The 19,562-nt window shown below is 37.0% G+C and overlaps 1 protein-coding gene across 4 annotated transcripts in view; it reads left to right on the top strand.

Annotated features, from left to right (window-relative positions):
* DMD (dystrophin) overlaps positions 1 to 19,562 on the top strand; it is a gene marked incomplete at both ends in the record, with an annotated part of 1,339,794 nt that overhangs the window by 917,206 nt on the left and 403,026 nt on the right. For all 4 annotated transcript variants that reach the window (XM_082008889.1, XM_082008891.1, XM_082008888.1 and 1 more), the window contains one exon: positions 19,196 to 19,360. In XM_082008889.1, coding sequence (XP_081865015.1) covers positions 19,196 to 19,360 — 165 coding nt within the window. The remainder of the gene's footprint in view (positions 1 to 19,195; positions 19,361 to 19,562) is intronic.

A 19,562-nucleotide genomic window follows, 5' to 3' on the forward strand; every position in this document is an offset into this window, starting at 1 on the left:
ACATTTTGTTTTGCTGCCTTTTAATTTGTCTGCTAGTATTAGAACTAATTACTAGACACTGAAGGAACTATTCCACTGTTTACTGCCACAGCAAATCAATTTGTTGTGTTATATGGACAAAAAAAAAAATTGGAGTGGAATGACATGGTTATAAATTCTGAACATTTTCTGTACCACCGGGAAAAGTATAGGTCGTCTTAGCTTGGTTGATCAAGTGTAGAGAAAAACAGATGGGCCCAGAAAAGTGCAGAAAGCCAAAGTCATAACAAGGTTATAGTTCACGTATTGTAACTTGCCTTGAGTAGTAATTATTCATAGATTACCTGTGATGACATAAAATTTCCAGCATGTCAATGCAACTTAGTTTGAGTTCACAGTTGAGACTACTACAATTGCTACTATTATTTGTGGGATGGAGGGAGAAAATATCTTGAAAAATGAATGCTGCAGTTTGATGTCTGTGCTTTCAATTTGAAATTAGAATACTATACCCAGCATTTGGGGGATCAAAAGATTGATCTTTTCCTGAGTTTGCTTTCAATTAGTAAGTGACCTGATTCCCTTAAATATAATAAAGTGTTATGCTATGCTAAATAACCTATGACAGTTTGTCATAGATTGCTAATTAGGTGTAGTCCACGTTTATGTTATCAGCTGTACTGACAAATGGCCTCACAGCAAAATGAAGCTTGATGTATATGTTTGAAGTATATGTTGATTATACCAACATGTGAATGTCACAAGCTCTAAGAAACAAGTATGTATAGGTTTCATCCCTTTTTATTTGAGTGTTGCTAGCAGCTACCACTAGCTGCACATTTATTTGCTACAACAAGGCAAACTTAGTAGTAGTGTAAAGCTATATTGCTGTTTCCCAGCAATGTTAAGCATACGGGAATGAAGATGACATAACACAGCACAGAACTGAAACAATTTTGATGACCCTTCTTTCAAAAAGTGATTTTAGACCAAATTGTATTTAAATTTGTATGCTTTTAGCTTTCCAGTACTGTTGAGTAATATTTGAAACTAATTGTTTTTTTGAGGTTTTTTTTAGTCTAAAGCTTAATTTGAAGGTGGAGCTGTTTGGTGTTGACCAATATTTTCAGTCTACCTAGAAAATAATGTGGATATGTAGATTACAAACAAGTATGTACTGAAATATTTCTACGAGTAATAGGATAATATATGATATATCAATATTTCTATGCTGTCTAGTGGGTTATTTTTGTCACTTAGTTGTTAAGTATGTAATGGTGCATGTTGTTTAAATAAAATGATAACCTTACTAAATAACAGAGCTGTGAAATTTCCTTGGCAACTTACGTAGGACAGACCAGAGTGAGGTTACACTCAGTCTTCCCATTTGGTATTTGTGTCTTATTTTCTGCTCCTTACGGTTGGGCATCCTGGGGCATCCACCTCACTGCAAAGACAACTAAAGACTCCTGCTGCCCAGGTACACTCAAGGATATGCTTCCTGTTCCAGTCCACTGGGCAACAGAAACTTATTCTAAACAATTGCTTACCTTAGTAATGTTTCTCTCTGGGAGAGCGTAAATTTTATTTGCCACTGAATCTTTGCATTTCTGAGAGGACGATGAAAAGATCTTTGGGTTCCAAGTCAGTAATCTTGTCCTGATTGTGTTGGAAGACCTTCTGCTCCTAAGCAGAGGATAATGTAAGATTTTAAGTCTACCTCTTCTGTTCATGGAGATCTATAAGGTTTTGATGTGTCCCTTTTCCCAGCTTGGTATTCAAACAGGATAAAATCTCAAGTCCTTACACAAATAAAGAAGGTGAATATTCACAGGGAGTGGATAGAGGAGAATTAATGAAGCCATCCTGAAGGGGACTAAATTTTTTTTTTTCACTTGATGGTCTGTAGAAACCCTCCTTTTTTCTGAAGCTGAAGAAGTAGGAAATACTTGTATATTCAAAAGCACGATTTGCTTCATCTATGGTGTGGAACACTAAATAGAAAATCTAGTTTGTTATTTGATCAACTAAAATCTGGATTCTGTTATGTTGGAACTAAGTTGGTTAGCTACTCTTTTCCAGGAATAAAATTGGTGGAGGGAAGTAATATGATATGTAGTTTAATTTAGCCACTTCCTATAAGTTGTATCATATGATTCATAATTTGGTTTCCATTTTAAAATTTTCATCTTTCTTCTTAAAGAAGTAAGTCTAAACAACCTTATACATCAACAGTCTTGTAGCCTAAACCTGATATAGGTTATACACATATATACACATATCTTTTAAATACAACCAGAAATCTTAATTTGGATTGCATTTTGTGTCATTTAAGAAAATTGCTGCGTACTATTGTTTTCGAAAAAAAAACATATGGAGCAAGAATAGCAAAGCCTTGCATTCACTTAGTAAGAAAAATAAGTACATTCTCTTACAGTACACTTTTTGCAGGTTGTGAAAAGAGAAACTGACTGTGCATTTCAACTAAAAATTCCATAGATAAGTAGAAGTAGTATTTTTTTTTATTTGGGTTTGGGGTTGTCTTTTTTTCAAGATCATAAGAATTTGTTATGATCTCAGGGAATATTGGTAATACTGTGCTTTCCTTTCTTTTCCTTTTTTCTTAAAATAAAGTTCTCTTTCAGATTGTGAAAATAAGGTAAACAAGAAAGTATGGACTAAGGCATTTGTAGCCTAATATGAATGTCTGAGTTACTTAAACCTTCCAAGCAAGTAAAATAACCCATTTAGGTTTCTTCCTGTTTTTTTTAGGGAACACATACTGAATGTTTTCTGACTGTATTGATTTAAAGCTATTGAGGTACTTAGATATTTTGAAAACAATGGATTGCATGCATTAGAAGACAGAGCACAATGGAAACCGGGCCCTACAGACTACTCAGTGATCAGAGGCAATTTTTAGTCATTTTAGCAGCTTCAGGCATTAGTTTTTGTTCTACTTCACATGCTATACTGTAAGTCATCCAAATGATTTTCATCGGAAAGAACTGGAGACTATTTGTTTTTCTATTTTTTTGTTAGCTGATGTAATTTGAAAGGTAGATTGTAATAGCCCCATGAATGTCTACAATCAAGGCTAAGTATAAGTTTTTACAGTAGATGGAAGAAAATGAATTGGTTTAACTTACACTGAAAGGGTTGGTTATTTCCTGCCTATAAAATAAGAGATGGTAACAGATCAGGTTTAGACTAACAAATCACTTGTAGTCTGATTTAAGATTCACATTTGGATGTAATGATCTTTAAATCTGGAAAATTAGCACTAAGAGACTTTAAAATCTTGTGCCACGTTTGAGAAGAACCTGAATATCTTCATAGTGCTGGTTTTGGTTTTGACCCCCATCCAAAATATAAATGACATTCAAATGAGGTGAATATTGCTATGGTATTAACTACTGCTTTACAAGAACTACATTTTACAACCTTAAAAAAAAATCCAGAGATTTTATATAATGGCTGCTTTTTTCATTTTAAGGTCCATTTTTTGGAAAATTACTATTCCTTGGGATTTATAAGACCAACATTAAAATCAGATTAATGCAGTTCTTAAGAGCAGAAGGAAATGAAAAATATATAATTTATGCTGTGTCTGGAATATCACCGAGGGAAAACTATAGCTGATCAGTTGGCTTTAATCTTAAAGAAAAAATAATTTTACATAGCATATGTATTCTTTTTGTGATGGTAGACAAAAATGGTTCAACGCCTTTAGCTTGCTTTCATCCTTCAAGGTATTTAGTGAAAGAAACACAGTTGCTGCATCTACTAAAACTTTGAAGCAAAGCTAATTTACAGAATAATTTTTCTGAAATAGAAGTGAAGAGCATCAGATTGAAAGAAACCCTAAACAGATCCCAACCTCAGCTGCTTTTCTTGCCAGGACTTAATACATGACCCACTTCATAGATGATAAAACAAACAAAAAAACAATGAAAAAAACCAACAAAATGACCAAACAACAAATAGTTGATGAGAAAGAATATTCACTTTTATTAAAAATAAATACTTAAACGTATTCAGAATGAACCAAATAGCAGTGCAAATTCTTCTGTATATAAGCATCAGCATAACAGAATGCAGTGTTTGTTCCAGAAAAGTAGGATATTAGGTATGAATCCTCTGCGGAACCTTATTATTTTACAAAATTTTAATGTAAAAACCAGATTAAATAGGAAGCCAGTTAGTGAAAACTACTAAGCAGAAAATCCTTTAAAATATAATCATAACTTTCTTTTGTTATTGGTCTAAATGCTATAGATAATAATAGTGTTCTTATAATGTTATGGGTTCCTTTGTGTGTAGAATATGTTGATAGCAAATCATACTTTATTTTAGATTGAAGCAGGTTAGGAAGAGCATGTTTGATCTCACTTGCAAAATGCAGATGAATGACTAAGAAATTTTTTCTAAAGCATTTTTGTGTGGATTTCTGGAGTTTTCTAGACAAGTTAGTTTGCAGAATATTGAGGTCAAAGAGATGAGCTGTATTCATACTACATGCCAATGATAGAAAATTTAAAGAAGGTGGTACCCTCTTTACTTCATCTTTCACAAGAACATACCAGTGGATGATTTGGGACAAACAAAAGGTCCATACACTCTCTGACCGTGGAATCATAGAATGGTTTGTGTTGGAAGGGACCTTAAAGATCATCTAGTTCCAACCCCGCTGCCATGGGTAAGGACACGTTCCACTAGACCAGGTTGCTTATTCCATTTAGCCATGAGTTAATGCCTAAAATCAGATGCCTAGAGAAGATAATATTAATGAAGAAAAGGTAGTAAGCTAAAAATATACATGATCTCAAATGGTATCTGGACAAATTAGTAGAAGAAGAATCTAGAAATTACTATTAAATATAAAAATTGTGCCAGAAGTCATTTAAGTCCATGTAAACTTTAAGCACACAGCATCCTGTGTCAAGGAGTGGAGTGGGGAAATTCTGCCATACTGAAGTACAGTTTAAAGCACTGAAGACTAAAGAGTCATGCACTTAATAAGGGCATAAGAAATTCCCAGGTTTAGTGAAAGTTAAAATGTTGTCCTGCAACATAAAGGAGTAGAAAAGAAATGCAGACAGTTTTCAAGTCCTTCAGAAGAGAGAATTCTAATAAAGACACCACTTAATGTTTTATCTCTAAGAATAAAGGGCAAAAAAATACAATCTGGCTGAATAAAATTATATATTATGATATTTTAACCACAGATGATGCTGGTCATTCCTACTCTGAAGGTAACATATCCTGCCAGACCAGTTTATCTGGCCTGTGTTCAAACCAGTGAGTCTCACAGACAGTAAAGTGACTTGGGAAGGCTCGTCACCATATAGTTCCACTTTCTTCTTTGAATAGCAGAAACAAAAAGCTGACTGAGGAAAGAATTTTGTTTATGGAATGAATTCAGCTGTAAAAATGGATGCAAATTGATTTAACTTTAGTTATACTTGGTATGTATCCTTCTTTAGTTGCATACTACAGCTTTTTTTGCGTTTCTCCTATAGGGAGTAGCATGTTTGTGCTTCAGTGCACCAGAGGTTCTTGGCTCCCCCATTTCAGGGGCCTGACAAGCGCACACTGCAGCTTCAGTCTGGCCCCAAGCCTAGGCTTCCTTCCCATGGAAACGAAGGGGACATCTCCTGCACGTTTAGGTCTAACTGCAGTGTGGGTCCAGCATGTGGTCAGGGCATGGACTCACCTTTGAGAATCTAGAACCACTTCTCAGTCCAGCAGGTTAGATGAAGCCTGAAACGCTTTCTGGAGAAGACTTTTTCCCTGAAACCCAAAAAGATATCCTATGAAAATTGGCAGCCAAGCTTGCAAAATATGAAGCTAACCAGCCCCCTTCTCTGCTCCCCCACAGGCATGTGCTTTGCATGGGTTATGCACTGATCTATTTTTAATTTATTAACATACAAACTCTAATATATATTTTCCTCATTTACGAGCACAAAAAAAACCACTAAACAAAAAGTTGTGTGTCCCTCTAATAAAGTGAAGTTGCTTAATTTTCCAGCTGCTTTATTTTCCTATGCACAACTCCCCATCCCTTAGGAATATTGCAAAATTAAATTGCTTGGTGATATTAAAACATTATGAAGGTTTAAAGCATTGTAAAAGTGGTAGTAATGCTGTTTTACATTATTTCAGGAGTCCTGCAGGGAAATACATGATTGCTCTCTTTTCGTTAATGACACCATCAATTTTCTTTGTCATGTTAAGTGTGGTGGACTGGCTGGACACCAGGTACCCACCAAGCTGCACTCTCACTCCCACTCCTAATCTGGACAGGGGAGAGAAAATGTAACGACAGGCTTGTGGGTCAAGATAAGGACAGGGAGATCATTCAGCAGCTACTGTCACAGGCAAAACAGACTCAACTTGGGGAAAAAAAAAAGTTGTTACCAATCAAATCAGAGTAGGATAATGAGAAATAAAATCTTAAAAACACCCCCCACACACACCTGTCCTTTTTTCCCAGGCTTAACTTTACTCCAAATTCTCTAGCTCCTCTCTGCCAGCAGCGCAGGGGAACAGGGAATGGGGGTTTTGGTCAGTTCATCACACGCTGTCTCTGCCGCTCCTTCCTCCTCAGGGGGAGGACTCCTCACACTCTTCCTCTGCTCCAGCCTTGGGTTCCTCCCACGGGAGACCGTCCTCCAGGAAATTCTCCAACGTGAGTCCTTCCCACAGGCTGCAGTTCTTCACGAACTGCTCCAGCCTGGGTCCCTTCCGTGGGGTGTTGTCCTTCAGGAACAGGCTGCAGGGCTGCTGCTCTCACATATTTACACTCCTCTCTCTGGCTGCAATTCCTGTTGCACAGCTTCCCTCCCCTCTTAAAGCTCCCCCCACTCCTCTTCCCCCCCTTCCTAAATCTGTTACCCCAGAGGCGCTGCCACCATCACTGATGGGCTTGGCCTTGGCCAGCGGCGGGTCCGTCCTGGAGTCCTGGAGCCGGCTGGCACTGGTTCTGTCGGACACGGGGGAAGCGTCTAACAGAAGCCAGCCCTGCAGCACCCCCTGCTACCAAAACCTTGCCACGCAAACACAATATATTAAATATTGATAAATACTCTCCTACATTGTTTGCTCTCATTTTAAAGAGTTAGTCATTCTGAAGTTTCATCAAGGAAAAAGTTGTGATATTCAAAATGTTTTTGCAGCAAACAATCAATAATTACACAGTATCAAGGGATCTTGTGACACACTACTCGATATTCTTTTTTTCCTTTGAGACAAGTTTTTGAGTATATTTAGAACAGTTAGGATTCTTCCTTCTTTAGATGTGTTAGATTTTAGCTTTCTTTTTTTTACCTTAGTTTTGGTTTTCCAGGTGTGTTTTAGTTTCAACAACAAATGACAGCAAACATAATTAAATTTAGTGAAAGTCAAATATAGATAAATTGGAAATTCATTATGGTATTATTTGTGGATTTCAGGCCAAGTTGCTCATCAACATGGAATAACTTACAGGAAAGGAACTGCTTACAAGAAAATTATACAGATTTCTTAATGCGTTTCTTGCAGCATATCTCAGAATACTATGTCCTGGTTGTCTGCCGACTGCCTGCCTTCCTTCTCCTTTGGTTCTTCATAGTCGCCTCAACAGCAACCTCTGTGACCCCAGTCATTCCTTATTTAGTGTGTTAGTTCGTACTGTGACTTTCTCAGAAGCTAAGAGGATGACTTGTATGAGTGTTCTGTCTTTGTATTCTCCCACACTTCACATGAAACAGAGTCAACAGATTCTGGAGGGGTTTAGCAAAAAGAGGAGGAACACAAGAGAGTTGCAACATTTGACAAGACTAAAATATATATTTGGTGGGATGAAGTGGAAAGGGATTGTTCTCTCATCTTTTGAAATTTCCACAATGTTACGAAGATGATTTTTCTGAATAATACTCTGTGTGCTACAGCATTTACCAAGTTAAATCCCAATGTGTTTACATAGCAGTTCTCCATCTAAAACAATAGCGAGGGACATGTGGTTTCATTTTCTTAAAAGTAAACCCACAAACAATCTATGAATATCCCAATATCAGTTGGGATATTTGTGCTGTTGGCATACTTCTAATTAGGGGTAGTAAAAGCTAATAATTTTGTACAAATCTTATGCTTCTAGATGAGAAAAGTTGTAACAGTCTGATTTACTATACTCTCTTCCCCCCCCCCCCCCCCCCCCCCGATACAAACTCTGAGTGGATATCTATTTCTGCTTTCATAGCAACATCTCACTACAAATGTCTAAATTATCTTGGGTAATCAACATTAAACAGATTCCTAGTTTTGAAAAATAAATTATTTAATTATTTCATAGAGGAGTCATCTTAATTTTATTACCCTAGAGATTAAATTTAAATATTAATTTCTAAATTTGTCTTTTAAATCAGAAATCCGAATATATTTTACTCATTTTATCAGAAGACAAAAAGCTGTCTTAGCTTCCTCAAAAGAGATAATAACTGCTATAGGGTTATGAATAAATATCGTGCTAGCAGTCATGATAATTCCTGATGCATTATTACTGTTATTTCTTTTTAAAGGTTATTAAAAGTTAAAGGAGTTAAAGAATAGTTTTATTTTTATCCATACATTGCCATTAGTCATGGACACGTAGAAGGAGGGAGATAAATGTGTTTTCCCACTTTATGAAGTTTGTTTTTTTCTCTGATTACTTTGTAGCATTGCAGTCACACAGCTTTTAAATTTGACGTTGGATATGATATTGGAAAATTCTGCTTTCATTTTCTACTATGATGTCAAATGAATTGGAATTTCTTTTCAGGCAACTACATGTTGGGATTTAGTCATGAAAGGTCCAACATACTATTGCTTTCAGTCTTGCATTTCTTTTCTATTGCAACACTTTCTAAACAAAAAATATCAACTATGACAAACAATTAAGGTGACTTGCTTTTTCAGAAGTTTTGATTAAAGGAAAAACCTTAAATATTCTGGTTAAAGTAAGCTCATGACTACCGGACCTGGAAACGTGACTAGGATGCTAATATCTCTCTTTCTCTTCCAAGAAGTTAGTTTACCTGTTACTGTATCATCACTGCTGTAGTGTCTAACTCATTTTTCCTTGATTAAATACCATCTCAGAAGACTAACAAGTAAGTTGTACGGTGTTTGTTTTTGTACCTAGGCATGAATGGGACTTCTGACCTCAGTGGAGACTGAGGTCAGGTCAGTTAGGTCAGTGTTGAATGACCTCACTCCTTAAAAACCATCAGTATGATGATAGAAGTCATCCCCATTTGACAAGCATGTCCTGTTGAGCCAACAAGCTGTTGAAGTTGAGCAGATCTTCTCAGCAGTTTCCCTCAGGACTCCTGAGCATTTACTTTAGCCCATAATCTCCTTCTGGTGTTCTTTTTTAATTAGTATGTCCGTTCATCATCTAAGTGGCACTCCCAACTAATACCTACAATAAGGGTAACGTATTTATTTTATAGAAAATTCAAAGGTGTTTTGTACATGCTTAAACAGAGTCACTAGCTGGATATTAATATCTAAAATGATTTTAGAAATACTTAAATGTCAAGTGAAGATGAACTAGGTTGAATTGATGATATGTAAAATCATTTCATAATAATCCACAGGGTACGGGGGAAGAAAACATTTCTATTTGTTTTTGTATTGATCATAAAGATTTCATATGTGTGTTCATGAGGCTGCACTGCTGCCCTGTGGGTTACATATTAAACTTTAAGCAAAGAATTAAAAATATTTATGGAATACTAGTCATGCAGAGCTGAAAATCTGTACCAGCCAATGAGGCAATGAAATCATTATATGTATATATATATGATATATATCATATTATCTTACCAACTATCTTAAAGTTCCTTTTCATTGTTGTTTGCCATACAAATCTGGAATGCATTTATCATATATTTAAACAGTTGTGCAAAGTACTTTGTCTATAAAAAGTACTAATTGTCAAGACATTTGTGCTGACAGCTACATTGAGGTAACGTTGATCCAGCTGAATTATCAGATTTCAAATGAGGCATTTTAGACAAGTCCTTGCACATTTTTCTACACTGCAACAACTGTATATCTGAGGGCGATTTCACATACAATGAATAATGGTTCACATAATGTCACACACCAACGAATGACAATGGTCTGGGCTTTTTAAAAGTTAAGTTCCAAGATGGACACTGCCGTTATATGTCAGGTGTTTCATGCATTTCTATTAAGGAAGATTGTAGAGACCTAAAATCAGTGTTTCATTATTTGTTGTTTACAAGATAAATATTACACTTTAATTATATAGGCCTGTCTACATTGCAACATGCATAATTAAAATTCCACACACATAACAGTCTGAAATAACCTTAAAGCTAAACTTCTTCTCCCCTTTTGCCTTCCTCTTGCCTTGCCTTTTGTTGGTCACTTTCAAAAATTAAACATCATCATTACCCGGAAAATGGCCTGTTGTTATGATACTGAACTTAACTGTGCACTGAGCATGGTTATCACAGGTAACTCCCATGGTCTCAGCTTTTCTATTAACTGCATGTTTCTAACAAATGAAAATTTGTCACTCCCCTCAATGCGTTAAGCCAAATAATTCTTGAAGAACAACCAAAAAAAAAGTAAGTTCCTTGTAAGTTGTTCTCTGTCAGTCATGTCAGCTCAGTACTTGGCAGTCAAGATCACTCACTGTAACTGAAATGCCAACACTAGGGTTTTTTTCTATAATTTTTAACAAAATAAATTCTTTGTTGCTAGGAAAAGCTATAAATATACAGCTCTAGACAAAATTCCAACCCATTGTAATTTACCCACACTTGCAAAGATAATGCAAAAAACCCCTGTTTATTTACTGTGGAAATAATATCGTTTATCTATGCATTCATTATCTAACTTACTGCTCTGTGTAGCTTATAGCCAGAAATTGCTTTTGATACTGATTTTATTGCTGTGTTAAATCTTCGATCCAATTATATCCATTAAAAAAACCAAGTTGGTTTTTTTTCATTCCTATAGAGAACTCCGTGAGCAAAACCAATAACGATTCTAAGTTTATAGCTTGCCTTTTAAGTTACTACATGTTGTATAAATATTTGTCATTTGTTTCATTGCAATGCCTTTTGGCTCCGTTTTGCTCGTCAGGCATTCTGGCAGATGACAGTTTTTAGAAACTCCCCGGCAGTTTTGTGAATGCTTCTGGGCAGCTTCTCTCAGATGTAGGCACCAGCATGGAAGAAAGTATCGGTGTGTTTAGTTTAGGTATTGACTCATTGCCACTGCGAGCCGGTTATGCATGGCACTCGAGCTTTCAGAACTGGGAACGGTCTTGAAAGTAAAGCAATCGGATAATGTGTGGTCTTAGGAAAAGGAGATCTGCAGAAGAGGATAGGGAGACAAAGCAACAGGTAGGAAGAACACTGTCATGTGGAAAGACCGAAAGCGAAGATGGGTCTGCTATGGTTTGCCAGACCGGAAGAAGAGATTGCTCTTAATGACGTCACACAGGGGTTATACCCGGTGAAGTAACATTGCGTTTTCCTGGGACACCGCACCAGCGTGTCCAGCTCTGTGCCGAATAGTACTATGGCCTGCCATTTTCTCTTCTCTTCCCAACTTGTCTGTCAGGCTCCTTTTTACACGGGAAGCAAAACTGACTGACAGGCTCAAGGTAACTGTTCAGGCAGGCTACTGGTACCGTGGGGTACGTGCTGGAGTTCGCTTGCCTCACGGACTGTATGTAGCCTTGAGGGATAGATGTGGTAGTACCTGCGGTAAACCAGGGGAAGAACAACTGGGGCATTGTACTTGTATTTAGAAAGCATTTTTCTGTCAGCAGATCCTTCATTAAGAGTCACTGCAGGAATCATCCTGTAAACGCTTTATGGCTGCTTTTAGATTTTTGGAACCGAGTAAGAAACAAAGATAAAGACAAGGAAATTGAGGACTAGACTATTTAGCAGAGATTTAAGGTGGAGGGTCATGTGCTCAAAAATGCCCTTGACAAAGGAGGATCACTGAGATAGTAGAGAGCAAAATGAATGACAGTTAGTTATAAGTACTAAATATAAAAAGCACACAGATATTCAGAAGACTGTGATATATACAACGATCTTACCATGCAAGAAAAACAAAACAAATCATAGGGTTGGGGGATATGTTTGTTTGCTTTTTAAAAATCCAAACAGCCAGATGAAGCAGAAAATTGTTTGGTGCTTTGGATTTGTGGACTGCTTTAGTGTTCTGTATCAATGGAAAGAAAAAAAGTTTTTTAAATAAAAATGAAACTTGAGAATATTACAAATACGTTGTTAAGAACTAAAAAAAAAAAAAAAAAAAAGCCAATAAGGAAACATGAAACACTAGCTAAACAGAAAATAAAAATCTTATATACACATTTTTAGTGGCCTGCTTTCATCTTCCTATAATAATACTGTCTTTACTCCAACTTTGTTAGAGACACTATGGCTCATAAATATTCATTGTTTTAAAGAAATTACATAGATTTTGTTTTAAAGTCAATATTGAGTTTGTTAATTAAAATGGCTCAGTTAATTAACTAAATGGCATCCTAAACTGAACTTATATGAAACTCTTTCTTACACTGATTGTTTTTCATGAAGAAATGATGCATAAAAATTAACTTCTCCTCCTTCCGTTTTAAATCATTCTTTTTGTACATGCTGTAGGGACGATGCCTTTAAGCAGATAAAACTTTCTGAACAGTGGCTGTAAGAATTGCTATTTTATGCAATCATCTTACCAGTGTTACTAATGGAAGTGTCAGTTATGATTTATCAATAAGTCTGGATTGATGCTTGCATTAATAGTTGTTATGAATTTAGTTGTTTGTTTATTGTCCAAGTCGTGGCTTGGACAATGTAAAAACCTGTTTTCAGTCCAGTTATGCTGTGGGCTGATTGCAGTGTAGTAATTGTCTCATTTTTTTCTAATATTTGTATTTCTGCAGAAATGGAATAGTAAAGCAGAAACTGATGCTTGTTTTATGTTTAGTAAGGAAAGAATTTTATACAGAAAGCTATACATTTTTAATTTTTCTGTATGTGAACAACTGTGAATTTTTTCAAACCTGACACTACCAGTTATCCTACATTAGAAGCCAACTTTCACAAAGTGCTTTGTGTATCAGAGGGACCGTCCCAAGTTGGGAGTACAAGAAAAACATTGTTAACAGTCTTCACAGATACCCCACAACATACTTTTGCTCATATTCATTGCAATTTATTATCATTTATCATGTTATGCATATCAAGGAAGCTAAATTTTAATCCACTGTCAGATTCATCAAAATAAGATTTATTTATAAGTGCTGTTCTTTTATTGAGGGATTGGTGAGACTCTTAGCAAGAGAAAGGGGTGTCTTATCTAATATTGGGGAAAAAACCCACAGTTTCTACTGCTTAAAATGTTGGAATTTGGGATTTATTTTCTTTCCACTCACCATTGGGAAAATTCTCCATATTCTTTTTTGACAAATGACTTGTTGGGGAGATGCATATCCTCATCAATATTCCCAAGCATCTGGGTAAATAACTGCATTATCTTCTTTTTGGTCATTTCAGGTAAATAGGAAATGACCTTGACATTGACTTGTGATGGAGAAGGGAAATATTAAAAATCAGGCATTAATCACTTGAAATATAATGGATGCAGGTCATTTCAGTTGCTTTCCTTACTTTTATCAGGTGGCAGCTGTTGATAATGATAGTGATGCCTTACTATTAACATAATTTATCCAGTTCATTTACAATAACGTTTCTGACCTCTGCAAAACTATTCCCCAATTTTTCTTTCTTTCTTTCTTACTGTCCACCTAATTAGTTTGAATTTTTTCATTTTGAGCACTGTTCCTGAGTTACAGGATTGAACTGTATCTCCACAAGAATTATTTTAATTGATACTGTTTTAATTGAATTTGCTTTCTGGAATTAAACAGAACAGGGACATAGAGTACTATTTTACATCAGGTAACATACTTTATACAACTTTTTCTTCCCTTTATACTTATTGTTATCATGTGATTTGATATTCCTTTCCATCTGCTCAGCTCTAATTCATCCCATAATGTATGCACACAAGTATGTGTATAGACTGAAAAATAACTATCTGAAACTAAAGTCAGAAATAGCACTAGAAAACTGGAACATGTGAAATGATCAAGAAGATCTATACTGCCAAGCTGAGCATATGTATCATTTTGCACCAAAGTAATCAGATTGGGATGGGGATGGAAAGAACATAATAGTGTATCATTTAGGCTTCTGGTGAAGGAAGGTTATCTGAGACATGAGGTTCTGATGGAACAGAAACAAGCAATGCAAGTAATTTTAGAATTTATAATGAGAATTAATTAAAATATTTATATAAAGATCTAGACTTTGAAAATATGCAGTTATTCAAATTTCACAGACTATTCTCATGTTTTGAGAGATGTTGTCATCATTTCTATGCTAATAATTTATTTGTGGGTTTTTTAATATTTTAAGGAAAAAGAGCAAAAATTGGGATACCGATAAAATGAAGTATTTTGAAGACCAGTGTCAGTTTGTAAAATTAGGCTCTTCTATTGTTCCTCAATTTAGAGCTTAAATATTTTCTATTATTCTGTTACTTAGCTTCCAATTAATCTAACTTAATTAACATTTGAACTAAAATACAAAATTTTAGAGGCATCACATGTTTTGAGATTAATGTTTTGACACATATCATTGAAAATATATAGTCCTTTGATGTTGAAATGAGAATTATTTCTTTGAAGGATAATCCATAATTTTGTTGTCCTTTGCACTTGCAAATTTATTTTTTTCCTTTGGTTGCAAACCAAGGCATGTTTTCGATGTTGACCTGCTGCCAAAGAAGGCAAAGTTGAAAATATTTGTTTCGTATGTAAAGGCTCAGCTAGATTTTTAGAAAGATGTTCCAAATGAAGTTGTCATTTCTTCTATTTTTTGTCTTTTGCACCCTGTTTTCCTTGCCAGCCTATAACACTCTTTAATCAGGCCTGTGTTCAGTCTTAGGCAGATCTGGGGGAAAGCATCTCACATGTTTGCAGGTGTTGCCTTATTGCAGCTGTTCCTATTGGTCTTCCCTTTAGAAAAGAACATCGGCCTTCCTCTGATAAAACCTAACAGTCTTTCTTAAATAGGAGGAAAACAGATAAGATACTAAAGGTGATGAAACTGAGTAGACACTGGATGGTTACCCTGGGAGAATAAATGAGTAAAAACAGGATGGGGGAAGGAAAAATGTAGAAAAGGGAGTTGGAGTGGGACACTAGTCATTGCTCACTCATCCCTGAAGGCATCCAAGAATTTGTAGAGAGAACCCAGAGACAGCAGGGCAGTGGGATGACTGTAGGTCTCACCATCATCAGAATACCACCTCAGGGGTGGAACTGCTGGAGCTATGAATAATAAGCTTGAAAGACTGTAATTAAAAAGGTAAGGAAGATTTTGGACAGCCCCGTCTCCTTGTGTCCTCCTCTTCCACAGAAAGGGCACTAATTTGCACACCCAAACATCATGGCTATGTCCATTATTAGCTCAGGAAACAAGCTGTCCCCCAAGATACAGTCTGCAGTGCTACCTTGGCTTGAGAGGCGGACTTGTGATTACCTTAAAGTCAGCAGGCTCTAATTTGATTAGCCAGCTTGGCAGTGTGATGCCTGATTGAGAAAAAAAAAAACAAAAAAACCCCAAAACAAAACAAAAAAAACCCAAAAACTTGTGCAAACAAAATCCCTGAAATACAGAGTCTAAGAATCTGTTTTCCACACAGTGGCATGTAACACATTACCTGGCGTGACATAACCTGTGACGTTACAAGGTAACAAGGTATTGCCTTGTTAAATGCTTATCTGTGCTTATCTGTAACTAACCTCCCAAGTCCTTTATTTATTTATTTACTGTTGCTCTTTTTATCTCTGTGGTAAAAGTAGATGATATAAAATTTTTGTATATAATGAACCGATTCTTGTTGACCTAGATTTCTTTTTTAGTTATATATTAAAAATATAACAATCATATATTTGTGCTATAATTTTAGTACAGGAGCCCACTTGTAAGAACAGACTGCATTTACTTATATTGAAATTTATCTCTTACTATAGGTAGGGTTTGTTTTGCTTTCTTTTCTTGTGTGACTATTTTTGAAAACCATAGGTTGAAGTGCAGTCTGTCACCAAAACACCAAACCAAACTTGCATCTTCTGCTTTTCTGGATTGATACCTTAGTATACAGTTGGTTACTTCCCCCCCCCGATTTTTCTCTCTGTCTTATAGGCTTGATTAATGTTGATTAAAATGAGATTAATTTAAATTTCAGATCTCCAGAAGTCAGCTTAGATTTTTATCTGCCTATGATTACCTATTTACTTTCAGTAGTATTTCTGTGGGACTTGTTTACATTAAAATTAAAGCCACTGAACATTGGAAATTAACATTCAAAACTTCTAAGAAATATGAAACTAATCTCCCGTGAAATTAGGCCAAGGTCTGCATAGATATTAAGTTAACACATAAGGGAAAATAATGCATTTTTAATTGTTTCCTTTCATATCTGGGGCCATTCTGGAAAATGTTTTTTAGTATATTTAACAAGATTAGGAGGATAGAAAAAGTAATTTGACTTATGGGTCAGTTTTTATTAAATAGGATATTATGGGGTTGTTATAGTAAACAATTAAGATAATTTAATGTATGACAAATCAATGCTTGAATTACAATATCACTTAAGTATGATCTAATAAATAATATGCAGACTATATGTAGAGGTGTTATTTTAGTATCAACAAATCATGATTTTCAAACCAAATTTGTAAAAAAATATACGTGTCATGAGACAGCTGTGTTCTTCCTATTCTCTCAGCTGGTGGTTGGTTTTGTTTGGTGGTTTGTTTTTTTTTTTAATTTAGTAAACTTCATCGCTTTCATGTCTCTGATGGGTTTAGATTTATTGTCTTCCATAAAATAGCATCGTTAGGAACAAGAAGTTAGTACACAGCAGTAATACTTCTGTAGCCGGGCAGTATGATAGCAATGCTTCCATTAATGCTCTTTAACTTTACAGGGAATTTATATTTTATTGTATGTATCAGAAACGTCATGTTTTGCTACTTTTAAGAGGGTCGCCTTAGTACAAACAAGTCTCATACACTGAGATGTGGTGGGTTGACCCTGGATGGATGCCAGGTGCCCACCAAAGCTACTCTATCACTCTCACTCCTAATCTGGACAGAGGAGAGAATATATAAAAAACCACTCATGAGTTGAGATGAGGACAGGAAGATCACTCGACAACTACTGTCACCAGCAAAAAGACTCGACTTGGGGAAAGTTCATTTAATTTATTAGCAATGAAACCAGAGTAGGTTAATGAGAACACCTAAATCTTAAAACACCTTCCCCTCACCCCTCCTTTCTTCCCAGGCTTAACTTCACTCCAGATTTTTGATACCTCCTCCCGTCCGAGCGGCACTGGGGTATGGGAAATGGGGGTTGCAGTCAGTTCATCACACATTGTTTCTGTCACTTCTTCCTCTCAGAAGGAGGACTCTTCACACTCTTCCCCTGCTCCAGCATGGGTTTCTCCCATGGGAGACAGATCTCCACAAACTTCTGAGTCCTTCCCATGGGCTGCAGTTCTTCATGGACCGCTCCAGCCTGGGTGTCATGGTTTAGACGCAGCCGGCAGCTAAGCACCACGCAGCCGCTCGCTCACTCCTCCTGCCCCCAGTGGGATGGGAGGAGAATCAGGAAAAACTTGTGGGTTGAAATAGTTTAATAGGACAGCAAGAGAGGAGGAAACAGCAATGATAATAATAATACCAATAAAGGAATATACAAGTATAAGTGATGCCCGTGCAGCAATTGCTCAGCACCCGGTGATCGACAGCCCGTCCCTGAGCAGCGATTCCCGCCCCCGGCCAATTCCAGTTTATGTACTGGGCATGACATCATATGGTATGGAATATCCCTTTGGCCAGCCTGGGTCAGCTGTCCTGGCTGTGTCACCTCCCAGCTCCCCGTGCACCTCCTCACTGGCAGAGCATGGGAGTCTGAAAAGTCCTTGACTCAGTATAAGCACTACAACTGCTCAGCCACAACTAAAGCTTCAGTGTGTTATCAACATCCTTCTCATACCAACTCCAAAGCATGGCACTATGTCAGCTATCGGGAAGAAAAAAAACCACAACTCCATCCCATCCGAAAACAGGACACTGGGTCCCTTCCACAGGGTGCAGAACTTCAGGAACAGGCTGCTCCAGCCTGGGTCCCCTGCGCGGTCACGAGTCCTGCCAGCAAACCTGCTCCAACCTGGGCTCCTCTCTCCATGGGTCCACAGGTCCTGCCAGGACCCTGCTCCAGCATGGGCTTCCTACAGGGTCACAGCCTCCTTTGGGCATTTGCCTGCTCTGGTGTGAGGTCCTTCATGGGCTGCAGGTGGAGATCTGCTCCACTGTTGACCTCCATGGGCTGCAGGGGCACAGCCGGCCTCACTACGGTCTTCATCACAGGCTTCAGCTCCAGGCGCTGCAGCGCCTGGAGCACCTCCTCCCTCTCCTTCTTCACTGACCTGGGTGTGTGCAGAGCTGTTCCTCTCACACATTCTCACTCCTGTCTCTGGCTGCAATTGCTGTTGCCGCTTTATTTCCCCCTTCTTAACTATATTACCCCAGAGGCGCTACCACCATCGCTGATGGGCTCAGCCTTGGCCAGCGGTGGGTCCATCTTCGAGCCGCCTGGCACTGGCTCTATTGGACACAGGGGAAAGCTTCTAGCAGCTTCTCACAGAAGCCACCCATAGAGCCCGCCCACTACCAAAACCTTGCCATGCAAACCAAATACCTGAGATAACATTTTTTTAACCAAAAAGATGAAAATCCTGATGCTGGGTTTGGGTGACTTTTTTATTTTGTTTTAGTTTGGGTTTGTGGGGGTTTTGGTACATGTGTGTGGGTTTTTTGGGGGGTGGTAGTGGGTTTTTTGTTTGTTTTGGACCTTTGTGATTTGCCTGACTTGCAAGAATACCTTGCATAATAATCAGATTGGCAGGTCTCCTCTTTCCTCTTTCTCTCTTTCCTAGCAGTGTATAAAACTTGTTTTTTACCATTTTATATAGGTTTATATGTGTGTAGTGTTAAATTGCTTCATGTTACTTTTTTTCTTAAAAAAAAATGACTTTTTTTTTTTTCCAGGTGTCCAAAGGTCTTCCAGAGAAACAAAAAGAAATAGAGATTCTGCTAAAGGACTTCATTGAACTTGGCCAACAACTAAATCAGGTGATATTGTGGGTAACGCCTGTCAAGAACCAGCTGGAGCTTTATAACAAAGTGGGTCAGCCCGGAGCTTTTGATATTAAGGTAAATTTTCTTCTATTTTAAAAAAGAATCAGCTTTTTTAAGCTGATTTAGTGGTCAAAAATGTCAGTTACAGTATTAGCTATATAGTTCTTATTAACAATATAGCTTTGAGACAGAAGTCAACAATAGTCTCCAGAAGTTCAAAGTTCTATGAATTAAGGAAACCTTTTATTCTTTTTCATTAAACGGTTTCTAGTGATAC

This window comes from Phaethon aethereus (assembly GCF_964289735.1).
Source record: "Phaethon aethereus genome assembly, chromosome: 1".
In the NCBI taxonomy this organism is placed as follows: domain Eukaryota; kingdom Metazoa; phylum Chordata; class Aves; order Phaethontiformes; family Phaethontidae; genus Phaethon; species Phaethon aethereus.